This window comes from Adiantum capillus-veneris, chromosome 9, assembly GCF_014529385.1.
Source record: "Adiantum capillus-veneris isolate H3 chromosome 9, ASM1452938v2, whole genome shotgun sequence".
NCBI classification, from domain to species: Eukaryota; Viridiplantae; Streptophyta; class Polypodiopsida; order Polypodiales; family Pteridaceae; genus Adiantum; species Adiantum capillus-veneris.
Window position 1 is genome coordinate 31,850,736 of NC_140939.1, and position 13,712 is coordinate 31,864,447.

The window sequence follows — 13,712 nt, forward strand, 5'->3', positions numbered from 1 at the left end:
AAACAAAGCAGAAAAGCACGACAAAAAGCAGAAGAAAGGAACTAACGTCCCGGGTTATTTGGGTCGTCAGTCTACATTTGCATCGGCAAGAAAGCAGAAGAAGCGTGTTCGATTTGAAGGAGTGCCCAGTTCTTCTTCTTCTTCTTCTTCTGAAAGTTCTTCTAGCTCCTCTGACTCGAGCGAAGAAGACAGAAAAGAGAAAAAGCGAAGCAAAAAGCAAAGCTTCGGAAAGGGCAAGAAAAAGGCAAAGAAGTCTAAATCTCGTAGTTGTTGACAGTTCTACAGAGGACTCGTCTTTGGATAGTTCGGACTCTGACGACAGCAGCTTTTACGCAAAGAAGAAGAATTTCTATAAAGCCAACCAGGATGACTTTCTGGAAGACAAAAGCAAGAAAGCTCGAGAGTTTAATGAAGGTGGACAGTCAATTAAATTTGACACGCTTTTTGGTTATAGAGATGCTTCGAAGGCTTTGGCTTTCATACAGCAATTTGACATAGCTTTCTCTGGAGGACGTTACTCAAAGCACTCCAAGATTCGGAGGGCTACCTCTTACTTTAAGGGAAATGCTCGAACTTGGTGGTCCACGCTTCTATTGAACAAGACAGCTCCAGTTAAATGCATACGAATTGCTTGGAACCATCTTCGGATGACCAAGAAGGATACATTGGACGCATATTACGAGAGATTCTAGAGCTCTTTTCTACCAGCCTCTTCATTTAAGAAGATCTCGTTCAAAGAACAGATTGAGCGGTTTACCTTGGGTCTTCCTACAGAGATCCGAGATCACTGCTTAGATCAAAAGTCATATTCCATTCAGGAACTGATGAGTCATGCGAAACTGGGTTTTGCCATTCACTCGGGCAGTTTGACCTACCCCACAAATGAAATCATGACGCAAAGGACCGAACAGACTTCGAACAATGAAAGTAGAAAGAGGAAGAGCAACCCAAAAAAGAAAGAGAAGGATGCACGACCCAAACTCACAGCCCTTTACATCAAAGAGGGGAAGTGCTTTGGATGCGGGGAAACTGGGCATATCTCCGCGAAGTGCCCTAAAAAGGCACCGAAAGAACAGAACGACAAGGATGAAGACAAGCCAGAGAGTTCGAAAGCAACTGAGGAACGTGGACGAAAAGGCAAAATGAAAACAAGACCGGTTCCAGATTGTGTGGGTACTGACCCAAGCACGATGGACGAGAGTACAGAACTTTGCCGAGCATGGGGCAAAATGAAAGACCAAGAAGCCCTTATCTTCTTTGATGGAGGAGCCAAGGCCAACTTCATTTCACTTGAATTGGCGGCGCAGCTCGAGATCACACCCGATCGGATGGGACCACTAGTAGAGGTAGTTCTAGTGGCACCCGGCAGGGACGTAGCTATTACACCTGTCATTGGCAAACGTCGGTTGCATTGTCAGGGGTATTTGGGGCATGAGGACTTCTACATAATGCCCTTGGAAGGTTGTGATGTCCTCTTGGGAATTCCCTGGTACCATAAGAACAATACCGTGGTCGACTATCGGGCAAGAAAAGAGACTTTGACTACAGAGAAGGGCAGAACCATTGTACTTGATGTAAAACTTAAGGGCGAGTCTGTCCCTATTGTATCGGTTTCAGCCGTTTCCAAATTAATGAAATCCAGTCTGTTTGTTTACTCGATCTTTTTGAGAGAGTTGAATAATGAGAATAGGACAAATATGTCTGAACTTGATAAAGAACGCCAAGATTTTCTCCACACTCATGCCGATTGCTTTTCAGAGGGCCTCCCAGGCGAGTTACCACGTGTTCGTCCTGAGGATCATACCATTGATCTGAGACCTGGAAGCACCCCACCGGACTGGCCACCTTATCGTGTGAGGCGAGCCCAGAACGAAGAAATTATGAACCAAGTGAAAGACCTCTTGGAAAAGGGTCTTGTCCAGCCTAGTACTTCACCGTAATGCTCTCCAGTATTGTTGGTTTTGAAGAAAGACGGATCTTGGAGAATGTGCATCGATTATAGAGCTCTCAACAAAATCACCATCAAGAATAGATTTCCGATTCCTAGGATCGATGGTATTCTTGACAGCTTCTCGGACGACTTTTGGGTTATTTGAGTTTTTGGTGATGCCTTTTGGCCTACCCAATGCTCTTGCGACATTTAACCGGATGATGGACAGGATTTTTCAAGAGTACAGACTATTTGTTGGCACTTTCTTTGACGACATCATTGTTTTCTCCAAGGATGAGGCAGAACATAGAGCACATCTGCTTTAGGCCTTTTAGGCATTACGAGATCACAAGTTGGTGATTAATACGAAGAAAAGTGAATTTTTCCTACCAGAGATACACTTTTTGGGACACATTGTGTCAGCTTCAGGAGTGTAGATGGACCCGGCCAAGATAGAGACTATGCGTGATTTTCCCAATTTGAAGAATGTCCATGAAGTTAGAAGCTTCTTGGGCTTGTGTTCGTACTACAGGTGGTTCATTAGAAAGTTTGCAGAGGTTGCTTCCCCTTTGCATTTGTTGACACAGAAAGGAGTCCCTTTTTCGTGGGGACCCACAGAGGTGACTGCCTTTCAGACATTGGAAGAAAAATTGACTACAGGACTAGTTTTGACTTTGCCGGACTTGCAGAAGTCATTTGAAGTATATTGTGATGCTTGTGGTCGTAGTTTGGGTCCGGTCTTAATGCAAGAAGGCCATGTCATTGCCTACAAGAGCCGATTGTTCTCAAGGCCAGAATTGACAGCACGGATTTATGAGAAAGAGCTTTTGGCGGTTATCCATGCTCTTACTCAGTGGCGGCATTACCTACTCGGAGCGGATGTTACTGTCTTCACAGACCATCACAAAGAAAATCAGGACACTTCAACAAAAAAACAGTTCGAAGAAATGGGATGCTTCCCATAGTAAAACCATTGAATTAATTAAAATGATCTGCAACCAATTCCCCCCATTAAAGCTACCAGGTAATGGACAACTTATTCTCTACACAGACGCTTCGCTAGAAGCTTGGAGTGCAGTTTTCTGTGAAGAGAATAAAAACAAAGAAATGGTAGTTTGCAGATTTGCAAGTGCCTCTTTCCAAAAAGCAGAGCAAAATTACTCTTTTGCTCAAAGGGAAATTCTTGCAACAAAATTAAGCATAAAGAAATTTAGGCTATTTATTTTGGGAAGAGTTTTCATTCTCCGAATGGATCTTATCAATTTCCCCAGATTCCTCACTTCAAAAAATGCCAGCAAAGACAAATGCTTGATTTTCTCAATGGGACTACAAGTACGAACACGCCAAAGGCTCCAAAAACATCCATGCTGACATCTTAAGTCGATTCATTCCACAAGCCGGCAGGAGTGATATCATCACTTAGGTCATAAAAGATACCACGGCTGTGTCATACTCAGTGATGACTGGAAAAAAGCATGAGCATCGAAACTTTAAGTGGCATACCCCTGAAGATTCTACTTTGAAAGCTAAGGCCGCTTTGAAAAAGAGATTCCTTCTCCACTAGTAACTTAGCCTGCAAGGCAAGATACTTGCCTTGGAAGGCACCTTGCCTCTCTATATAAAGGGAGCGCTCCTTCATTGTAAATCATCTTCAGTCGAGCCTAGCCTTGTGTATAAGCTCCATAACAATCCTTTGCACACTTAGTGTATTTCTTTTGTAACTCTTTGCTTTATAATACACTCTTTCCGCCTGCAATTATTGTGCGTGCGTGTATCCTGGTATATATGTATATGTATATATACATATATTTATATATGTATGTGTGTGTGTGTGTGTTTGTGTGTGTGTGTGTGTGTGTGTGTGTGTACATATATATAGAGAGAGAGAGAAGATTGGGGACCAGAAGATGGGTTGGTCCCCCCATGTAAAGAGTATCGTTATTACTGGGGAGAAGTCATTTTACAAGTACTAAAAGGGAACGTATCACGGCGTCCATTCTATATCTCAGACTCGATGGAACTTGAAAACTTTTGCTTCCTAATATGAAGGCAAACCCTATCCTCAAGAACCTCTATTCCCTACTTAAAATCGTTGAGAACCACGGTTCTCACCTCTAGAACTCACCTTCCAGTCTTAGGGCATGGCATCCATATTACTCTCTTCAGACTCTATTTCCTAAGTCCTCTCCCGTAGAAACCTTAGTATTTGGACACAAAGTCCCTTCTCGGGAATCTCTATTCCTTGATCCCCCCACGAGAGTCTACCACTCTTAGATCTAGGGGTCTACTCCCAGTCTCAAGGTGCGAAACCCTTAGGCTGATCTGGCTCTGTTTCCACAAAGCACTTTTCTCTTGCAGAGGCTCTTGGATTCCTCTTCTCCTACTCCCTCTTGCAAAGGTAGAACATGTGCAAACAAACACTCATAGACCAAATCAACTAAACATGAAAAATATTATCTATGAAGACTCAAAACTTGGAAAGTGACTCGGTTCTTGGAAAACAGCTCCTTTAAAAAGATCTCGATACTGAGAATCTTCTTTTCCAATCCTACGCACAAAAGAGGTAGTGTTCTTCGGCTCTATCTTGTAAATCAGTCTTGTCTATGGCATTTATGGGCTGAAAACAGAGAAAAAACAGAAATTTATTGCGATAGAAACAATCTCTAAGGGCACTTCTTCACGATGGAACTCGTCTACTTAGTCTTGGTGTCAATTGGTGCACATAGGGGTCATCGGCAACTTCGTGAAATCTGCAGCAGCAAGGACATGTCTATGGCTCCTTAGTTTCCTCCTTCAAGTCTCTTCTAATTGGGGTGTTAGTAAGTGCTTTTATAGGCACATAGCCAACCAAGCAAGAACATGTCTCTCCACCTACTAAAAAATCTTCAACAATGCCCTCTCTAGACCAGGTTCCTACAACATCCTAGCAGATGTTGAGCAGACAATTATATTTAATGTGGCCTGTGTCCCAGAAGAGAAGATTCGCATCTTTCGAAGTGATAGAAGAGTCAAGGACTGTTGATTTTGCATAAGATTCGCTTGTAAAACTTCTAGCAAGAATATTGTACGTCTCAACGTCCTATTGTCTGGAATCTTCATAGGAGATTGCTTGCAAGGGCCTCAAATGGCATGTTTCTTTTAAATTTTGGAATAGGTCAGTTTAATCTTGGAATGTGGATGCTAGGTTCCTCAAGGTTTTCTATTTAGTGTGCCGCTTTATGCCATTGCAGCACCATTTGTTATTTTATATGGATAAAGTCACGAGGCGAGGTAGTTTACAAGGCCTTTCTATGCCGAATGGCTCATGGTTTTTGGTTGAAGCTTATGCAGATGGTTCGCTCTTTTTTCCACAAAGTTCACCAGGGTGTAAACAATTATGGATGCATTGTCACTTTATGGTCTTGCTGCTGGTTTACATGTCAATTTTGCGAAGTCATGTCTATTTCCGCTTTCTTGTTATGGCTGGCATTCGCATCTCTGGCCTGGTCAAATTGTTCCTCATGGTCAGTCAATAGCCTATTGATTGAGATGTGTGATTGCTTGATGTATCCTTCTCCAGTCTTTCAACAGGCTATTTAGGCAGAGATAAGTGTTGGTGTGTACCTAGGGGCGAGAGATAGCAGGGAGGCTGAAGTTTTCTCTTGTATGCCAACAAAGAAGTTTGTATACCTTAACAACCTGAAATTGAGCTCGTGGATTTTTTTGCGTACGTTTACAGGCTTTTGCTTCACAATATGTTTATTGCTGTAAGGAGCTTGGGCTGAACTTCGACAAAGTCAATGTGAATGGTGGAGCCATGGCTCTTGGGCATCCTCTTGGATCGACTGGTAATTGTATTGGACTGAAACTAACTAGCATGATAAAATTCATATCACAAACAAGTGTCCTTGCAAATAGTAGATTTTAAATGGTTAGATAGCACCTAAATTTTAAAAATGTAAGATATCATCTAAATTTGTAATCCATTCTCGAAACTATTTGTGTGGTAAGACATTTTGGATTTTGATTTGTCCACTGTGCAATTAAAAAAGATTTTTTTGGCAAGGTATTGAGAATTTAGCAAGATATTCTGTAGCTTGAAAACTTTAGTAGCTCATATTTTGTGGAAAGCTTGTATTTGTAGAAACAGCAGCAATTATAGGAATGTATGCAATGAGTTTCTTAGTTCTCGTTGTGTTTGCCTTTCTACTTGTTAGTGCATGCATCAACTAGTAAAGTTTCATCATATGCTTGTTTCTACTTTTCACTGGCATAAAGGACAAAGAAGGTATCATTTTGAAGATCCTCTGTACTTGATGATATCTTAGGCAGGTGTCATTAAATTTTGAAGATCATCCGTAATTGATGATAAGCTAAGACAGTTGTCTTTACTTGATGATACCTTGAAGAAGGTATCCGTAGTTGATGATAAGTTTGGACTGTCATTCGTGCGTGATGATAAGTTTAAACTGTCGCATTTCAAGCTAGCCAGGACTGCCCACCAACCCACACCCACTGGTGGCATTGGCGCCCATCAGCCCGCAGGGGATCAGCTTCATAAGTTTTGAGTCTCAGCCCTAGATCTAGGCAGTTTTTCTGCCATAAGCTACTCGAGCACCCTCTCCTACCACCCAAGAGGAGTACATTACACCAGACAGAGACTAATCGAGCTTGCACACAACCTGGACACCAGGGTACTGAGCTCAAAGAGTACATCAAAGTGAGATATGAGAGATCCAACCACAACACGAGATAGTCAGACAGTAGTAGTTCTCAGGTATGCAGCTATTGTCTTTGGTTCTCATCATTGACACACCCATGCATCGTATCTACGGTATCGGATGGAGCTGGCTAGATCCAACTCCCTGAGCATAAATTTCATACCCCTGAATTACTTTGATAGCAGAGAATGCAGGAAGGTAAACATTGTTAGCTGTGAAAGCTATAATATGCTGGTGAGGATGCTTTACACCTACCACCCACTCAAAACATTCATAGTACTAACTGTATGTGTTGGCTGGCTGGTTTTCTTGTCCCTCACTTAGGAGTGCCCATAGTAGAAAGCGCTTTCTGCAAACCAAACATCAATCTCTCTATAACTTTGTATTGTACAATCGATTAATACCAAGTTCTTTCTTGGATTGTGATTATGCATATTTCTTGTGTGTTTTCTTGATTTCCAATTTATACCGTGCTTAAGTATATGATTCCAATTATGGTCAAGAAAATAGACAACAAGGAAATGGCAACAAAATCGGAAACAAAAACTATAGTGCAATTTTGAAGTTTTGGGTAATTATAGGAGAAAGGGAAATGGAAACAGAAACAGAAAAGGAAACGGCAACAATATTGGAAATGGGAAGTTGGAGTTTTAGGTAACCATGAAACATATAGTAGCCCTCTGTAAGGATTTGCATGATCTCTGCACTTTCATTGATCCTCTGCTGCCATCGTTTCTGGAGGTGTCTTTGGTGTCCGGCTCTGATGTCCTAAATCACCCTCCTGTGTTGGTGTGATGATCTATAGTCTGGCCCTCTCGGTTTTGCATACATTCCCTCATATGAGCCAACTGATGAGGGGCGAGATCATCATCTAAAAATATGCCCGTACCCTTCAAGTGTTCTCAAGTTCCAAAATCCTTCCTAGCTTCCATTGTTGAGAAACGAAGTATAAGGGCTCTATCTTTGGAAGTTTCTCTCTACCGTCCAAGCAGCTATACGGATTCATTTTTGAATCCCCATTAGTTTATATAGCTTTTAGTCTCCTCATTCACACTGTTCCACATCATTAAATCGGTCACCCTCATGTGACGTGCCCTTGTTTTTCTCCTTTGTTCCTCTTCAAATGTCTCATTGATGGTGCGAGATTTTGGTTTGAGAGATGGATGCAGATACCTGGGAAACCTTCTTTTTCTTTGCCACCTGAATTGATCAAGGTTGGGTCTGGTAGTGATACTTTTGTATTTGGGCTATACTTTCAAAAACTTATGCTTACTGTACGCACCATTGGATCTTCTCTTGATAACTGGCCCAAAGTCTAGCGCCCCTTTCGGTACTTTTTATATTGATGAATCACAGGGTGCAACCGTGGGGGAGTCACTTCTGCAATCTGCTACCAAGCTGATCTCGAAAAGTGACCTCCTAGGCTCAATTTTAAAGGCCTTTAGCCTAAAAGAAATAGTTACAAAATCTCAAAAGCAACTACTACAATTGGCGCCCATAAGTTTTACCGAAAAGCTAATCCTCTTCTTCTAGTAGGTTTCCACATCATCACATTGTGACATATATCTCCCTCCCTCTTCCCCCTTAAAAGAAGAGTAATTGCCCTCGACAGTAAATTGCTCAGTAGACACTGACTCTATGCCTACATGCATTTGACAACTCAAACCATGCACTAGCGCAAAGGCAGAAGTCATTGACAATCATAATCACATTCACATCACTATCCTTGGTGAGACATGAACTGTGATCATTATGACTTATTCAGCAATCACATTCACATCATTATCCTTGGTGAGACATGAATTGTGATCATTATGACTTATTTAGCAATCATGTATAGACCAACTGATCACTCACGGACGCCTTGATGCAATAAATCTCGTCATTTTAGATTCACATCAGCAAGACAAAATGCTACAGTCATTTTTTCTTCTACAGATACTTAGACAAAACAACACTAATAGGAATTCCAAACCACATTCCCAAAAATTATGGTCAACTTTTATGTATGTATCATAAAGTCACTCAATAGAGTATTATCAGTCGTGAGCACCCCCAAATCTCAGAGAGAATTGGAAAGCTGCAGTCATTTTGTCTTTCAAACACACTCAAACAAAACAGCAATTACGAACTTCCAAACCACAATCCCAAAAATTGTGGTCAACTTTTATGTATATATCATAAAGTCACTCAACAGAGTACTATCAGCGCGTCAACACCAAAGTCTCATAGAGAAATTGGAAAGATTCAACCGCTAATTCAAGGTGTGTTTCTAGACCCAGAGCTAAACCAAAAGCCTCGAGGTAAAGCTCTAGTATCTAAGGAGTATCTACCAAGTCCTCCTCCTCTATCTACTTTGCATCAAGAGCTGGATAATTCATGAACTCAAGTAGATTTTTCTCAGTACCAACTTTCCTTTGACTTCCCTTTCATTGTGTGCCAGGACCTCCTTAGGTATAAGAATCTCCTTTGTTTCTTTTACCTCTGGCTGCTCCTAAGACTCATATGAAATGCATTGTGAATCTTCCAAGTGTCTGGCAACTTCAATCGAAACGAGACATTGTTGATCTTTTCAAAATTTTGGAAGGGCCCATAATATCTCATACTTAGCTTTGGGAAAAGCCTCTTCTGACCCCTATTCTTCTAGGGTGTGCCTTCTCAAATCTAAGAAGCATCCAGTGACCTTCCTTGAACTCACACAACACTTGTTTGCCACTCTCTCATGGCGTTCTTGAGACATTTGCAATATCTCCTTAACCTTAGCACAAGCAGTCTCAGATCGTGTTCAAAATGACATGCCTGAAATTTCTTGTCCTTGGTGCAAAAATAGGTGAAACCTTTTTGCCACCCTTGACAATCTAAAATGGTTTCTTCTCTATCAAAGTGTGAACATCGTTATTATAAGAAAACTCTGCCAATGGTAAATACTTCTCCCTCTGAGCCCCCCCCCCATCTCTAACAGTCTGTGCATCAATCCAGCTATGGGCACTGTATCGAAGGCTTTGCAGAAGTCCACAAAGCAACAATAGAGTCGTCTCCCACGTGATCTCCCCTCCTCAATAATGGCTCTGAGTGTCAGAATATGATCAAGAATAGAGAAACCTCTCTTGAAACCTGCATGTCATGTTGCCCGTACACCCTCTCTCTCTGCCCATCTACTCAACAGCAGCTCAAGGATGGATGCGTACAACCGTGCCAATGTGTGTCCAAACATGAGAGAGCGATAGTTCCCAGGCTCCATAGGGTCCCCTGACTTGAAGATAGCTACAATCGTGGACAAACTCCAAGTATTAGGTAGGCCCTCGCACATGGCACGGTTAAACATCACTGCTAGAAGCTCTGCAAGCAAATCTTTGGCATGTATAAAATGCTCTGCTACCAGGCCATCGTGATCATATGCTCTTCTAGTCTGCATCCTCTCAATGGCTTTCTTCACCATCTCCGTGGTAAAGAAAGCACATGTGTGTGGGCGTGGCTCTGGCGGATCTAGAAGAGGTGACTGCCCCGAGACGGTGTAGAGAGATGATGCATACTGACCCCCTACCTCCGTAGAAGTGATGACTGGTGGGGCTGTTAATATATAAGCGAGCTCCCCGAAAGGTCTCCTTGGATCCTATGTGCATAAGCGTCTGTAGATACCATCTATGTAGACAAAATCAGTCTCTGAAGTAAAAGTGTATCGGGTATGCGTAGGTGTCTGTGTCAGTCGACCTGTGGTGGAATGGAATGAGACGGTAAACGTGAGGAGACCATGATCTACTGCTACCCCAATAGGCCTGGGCCCGTCTGTAAAGTCCTGAATAGAGGGTATGAAACTGGGCAGTAGGTGCTGACCTCCTGACCCACTGTGGTGTGGTGTTAAACACCATAACCTTGGTTTTCCCAAGGTTAACAGATAATCCTCTATCGTGAGCAAATGTGTACAAAGCATCTAAATGACCCTGCATTCCCTCCGGGGAGTCGAAAATCAGCACAATATCATCAGCATATAACAATAGTGGGATCCATGTCCCTGCCAACTCTGCTCCTCTTTATCACCATCCCTCTTGGGCGATGCATAATGAGATGTGCTGGGGGCAAAATAGCATATTGCAATGTAGAGTGGCCACCCTGTCTCTGCTCGCACTCTGACCCAAATATAACCTGCTCATCCCTTCAAACAATACGAATGAGTGGTTGCAGCTCCTCCCTGAATAGGACTGCCACACCTCCTGACCCTTGTCCTCTATGCGTTGATCTCACTTCTTGCCTACAAGTAGTCTCCTAATGGTATCCCGTCACTCTAGGTAATGTGCCGCCAGGAGTCTGATGCGTTTCATAGTAAAAAATAATGTCTCTTCCCTTGAAGCTATCCTCAAATGCGCCTACATCTAGCTTCATTGATCCGTTACAATTTTATGCTGCCATTTTAAGGGTTGGTCCCATAGGTGTTGCATTATCATGCAGTGTGTTTTTCCAACACTACTACTCTCCCTCCCAGCAATTTTTCCTGTCTTCTCGCCGCCTTGATCTCTGACATCAGCTCTTGCATGTGTGCTACCTGTGTTAGAGTGAGGTCATCACCCAAACTTATCGTAGTTCGCTTGAGTCTTGGTCTCTTCTTCAAGAATTCCTTCCTAGCTTCCAGTGTAGTGAAAACGTATAATGAGTGCTCTTTCCTTGGGCCTTCCTTTCTCATCACTTCCCTTGTTGCCAACTCTCCAACCACTTGTGTGTGTGGGTTCAGAAATACCCATGCGCTTCAAGAGCTCTTGCACTTCTTTTACTTTTCCAGTGTCTTTGAGACCTGTAACACACACATGAAGGGCTCTAGTCTTTCTCTTTTGCTTCTCCTCAATTGTCATATTGATGATAGTCAATGTCGGTGTGGCTTTAGGCATCTTATCTTTTCCTTTCTTTGCGTCCTCGATCCACTTTTCAGCTTTATCAACCTTCTCTTGTGTTTTAAATAGGTGCTCCGTCCATGAAGAGGTTGTTCATGCCTTTTTCTCTTCCTCTTCTCGTAGAGTTTTCACCTGCTCCTTAATGCTTTCGAGCTCCTTGTTCATTGAGGGTTGATTTTCTGTCCCCCTTTACGGGGGTATTTTTGCAAGCTACAAGGTCTTCCTCAAGTGCTTCGATCAATGCATCCTTTTCATTCATGCTTCTTCCATTTTTTATTTCCAGGATTCAAACATAGCAAGTGCATCCTCTAATCTTTTTTGCTTCATACATTCCATTACATTAATTTCCGCCCTCACAATCGTCTGCATTTCGGCCTTCAATGATGCGTACATCTCGTCACGCTTTTTAAGCATCTCTTTGTCCAATTCTTTCCTCATATCTGCATACATAGCTTTTTTGTAACTTTCTGCATTTGCATACATCTCTTTTTCAATGTGACCCCTAATCATCACCTGTACCTTCTCATACATTAAGTCATCTTTGACTCTAGAAAGTTTCTCTGCTCTCACAGAACCTGGCGATAGTGTACTCTCTCGAAACCTCCGCCTAAATGTCGCTTTCGATTTAGGCGGGGCGGCTGCTCCAGTAAATCGTTGTAAGCCATTAAGTATGGCTAACCCATGTGCAGTCGTCGTCTCCGTGAGGTATCTCCCATACTCCGTTTGCTCTCTGTCATGTGAGCATATGTCAAGCCCCAACTCACCCACATCCAGCTCTCTAAGCATCTCATCTGAAGTGTCGTAGAAGATTGTTTGAGAGTTGCCCATTCGGGCATTGAAGTCCCCTAGGAGGATGATATCACCATCCCTAGAAAACTCCCATATATCATCATCTAGTATAGAGAAAGGCGACTGTCCTCTAGATGCAGCATATACTGACGTACTGGGAGGGAAGTACCATATGGCAATGTATAGAACAGCTCTCCGCCTCACCCACATATATCTAACATGATCATCTCTCCGTACAATATGTAGTAGTGGCTGCACTGCTACTCCTCCTGAACCTCTACTCCCATGCTCAAATCTCGCACCACATGTGGCATAAGCTGTCCCAGGACCTGATGCGTCTCTGAGAAGAAAACAATGTCCCTGTCTCTGAAATTGTCCTCGAAGGCACCAACGTCCAACCTCATAGATCCATTACAATTCCAAGTAACCATCTTCAGTGTGGTCCCATAGGTCTCACACCGTCATGTAGAGCACCGCTCTACAATCACCACCCGACTATCTCTATAAAAGGCAAGCTTCCTTACCTTTCCCTTTCTTGGCAACCTCAATTCATTTTTCGGCCTCCTCTACTTTCTTTTGTGTTGCGGAGATGACCGTGGCCCAGGACTTCTTCTCCTCACCGTCCTTGATAACCCATATTTCTTCTCTCATGGTATTCAATTCTTCCATCATGGATGGCTGAATTTTGCCTTCTTCGAGCTACCCACTTTTTGCTTGTAGATTTCGGATGATGGAATTTTGGATGACCACTTTCTCCTCAAGCGAAGCGATCCTCCTACACATGCCATCTCTTTCTTCCGTTCATCTTTGAAGAATAGTGCTCCTCTCCTTCCTCCACTCTTCAACTTCGTTTCTCAATTCTCTCATTTCCTTCTCTATTGCCGACATCCTTTTCCCTGTCTGCATGAAAGAGGCTTTGTGGGCGACCGGCAAGGGATGCATCTTCTTACACATGGGGGAAGCCGTCGGCACTTCTTCGACGCTTCCCATGATTGTGAGAGAGAGAGAGAGAGAGAGAGAGAGAGAGAGAGAGAGAGTCTAAAATAGCAAAAAAATATAAGAAACCCTAAAAAAAACAACAAGAAACGCTTGTGAGACCTTACAAAACAGGAAAACACTGATTTGAAACCCTTAAGACAGTGGAGAACCCTAAAAAACAGCAAGAAACGGTGACAAAACCCTAAATGACAACGAAAAACAGTGAGAAACCCTAAAAAAAGCAAAAAAAACAGTGACGATACCCTAAAAACAGCAAAGAAGTGGTGAAACCCTAAAAACAGTGAGAGACCCATGAGAGAGAGAGAGAGAGAGAGAGAAGAAGAAGAGAATTTTAACGTCGTAGCAAACTATCCCAAGAGACCTTAAAGATCTAGCCAATGAGAAGTTGAACTCAAGACGTGTTATTCAAGA

General features: G+C 42.7%; 1 protein-coding gene across 1 annotated transcript in view; it reads left to right on the plus strand.

Moving 5' to 3' along the window:
- LOC147450298 (3-ketoacyl-CoA thiolase 1, peroxisomal-like) overlaps nt 1-13,712 on the plus strand; it is a 160,953-nt gene that overhangs the window by 137,188 nt on the left and 10,053 nt on the right. Inside the window, exon 12 of the mRNA XM_086519569.1 lies at nt 5,649-5,757. Within this exon, the coding sequence (XP_086375695.1) occupies nt 5,649-5,757 (109 nt within the window). The remainder of the gene's footprint in view (nt 1-5,648; nt 5,758-13,712) is intronic.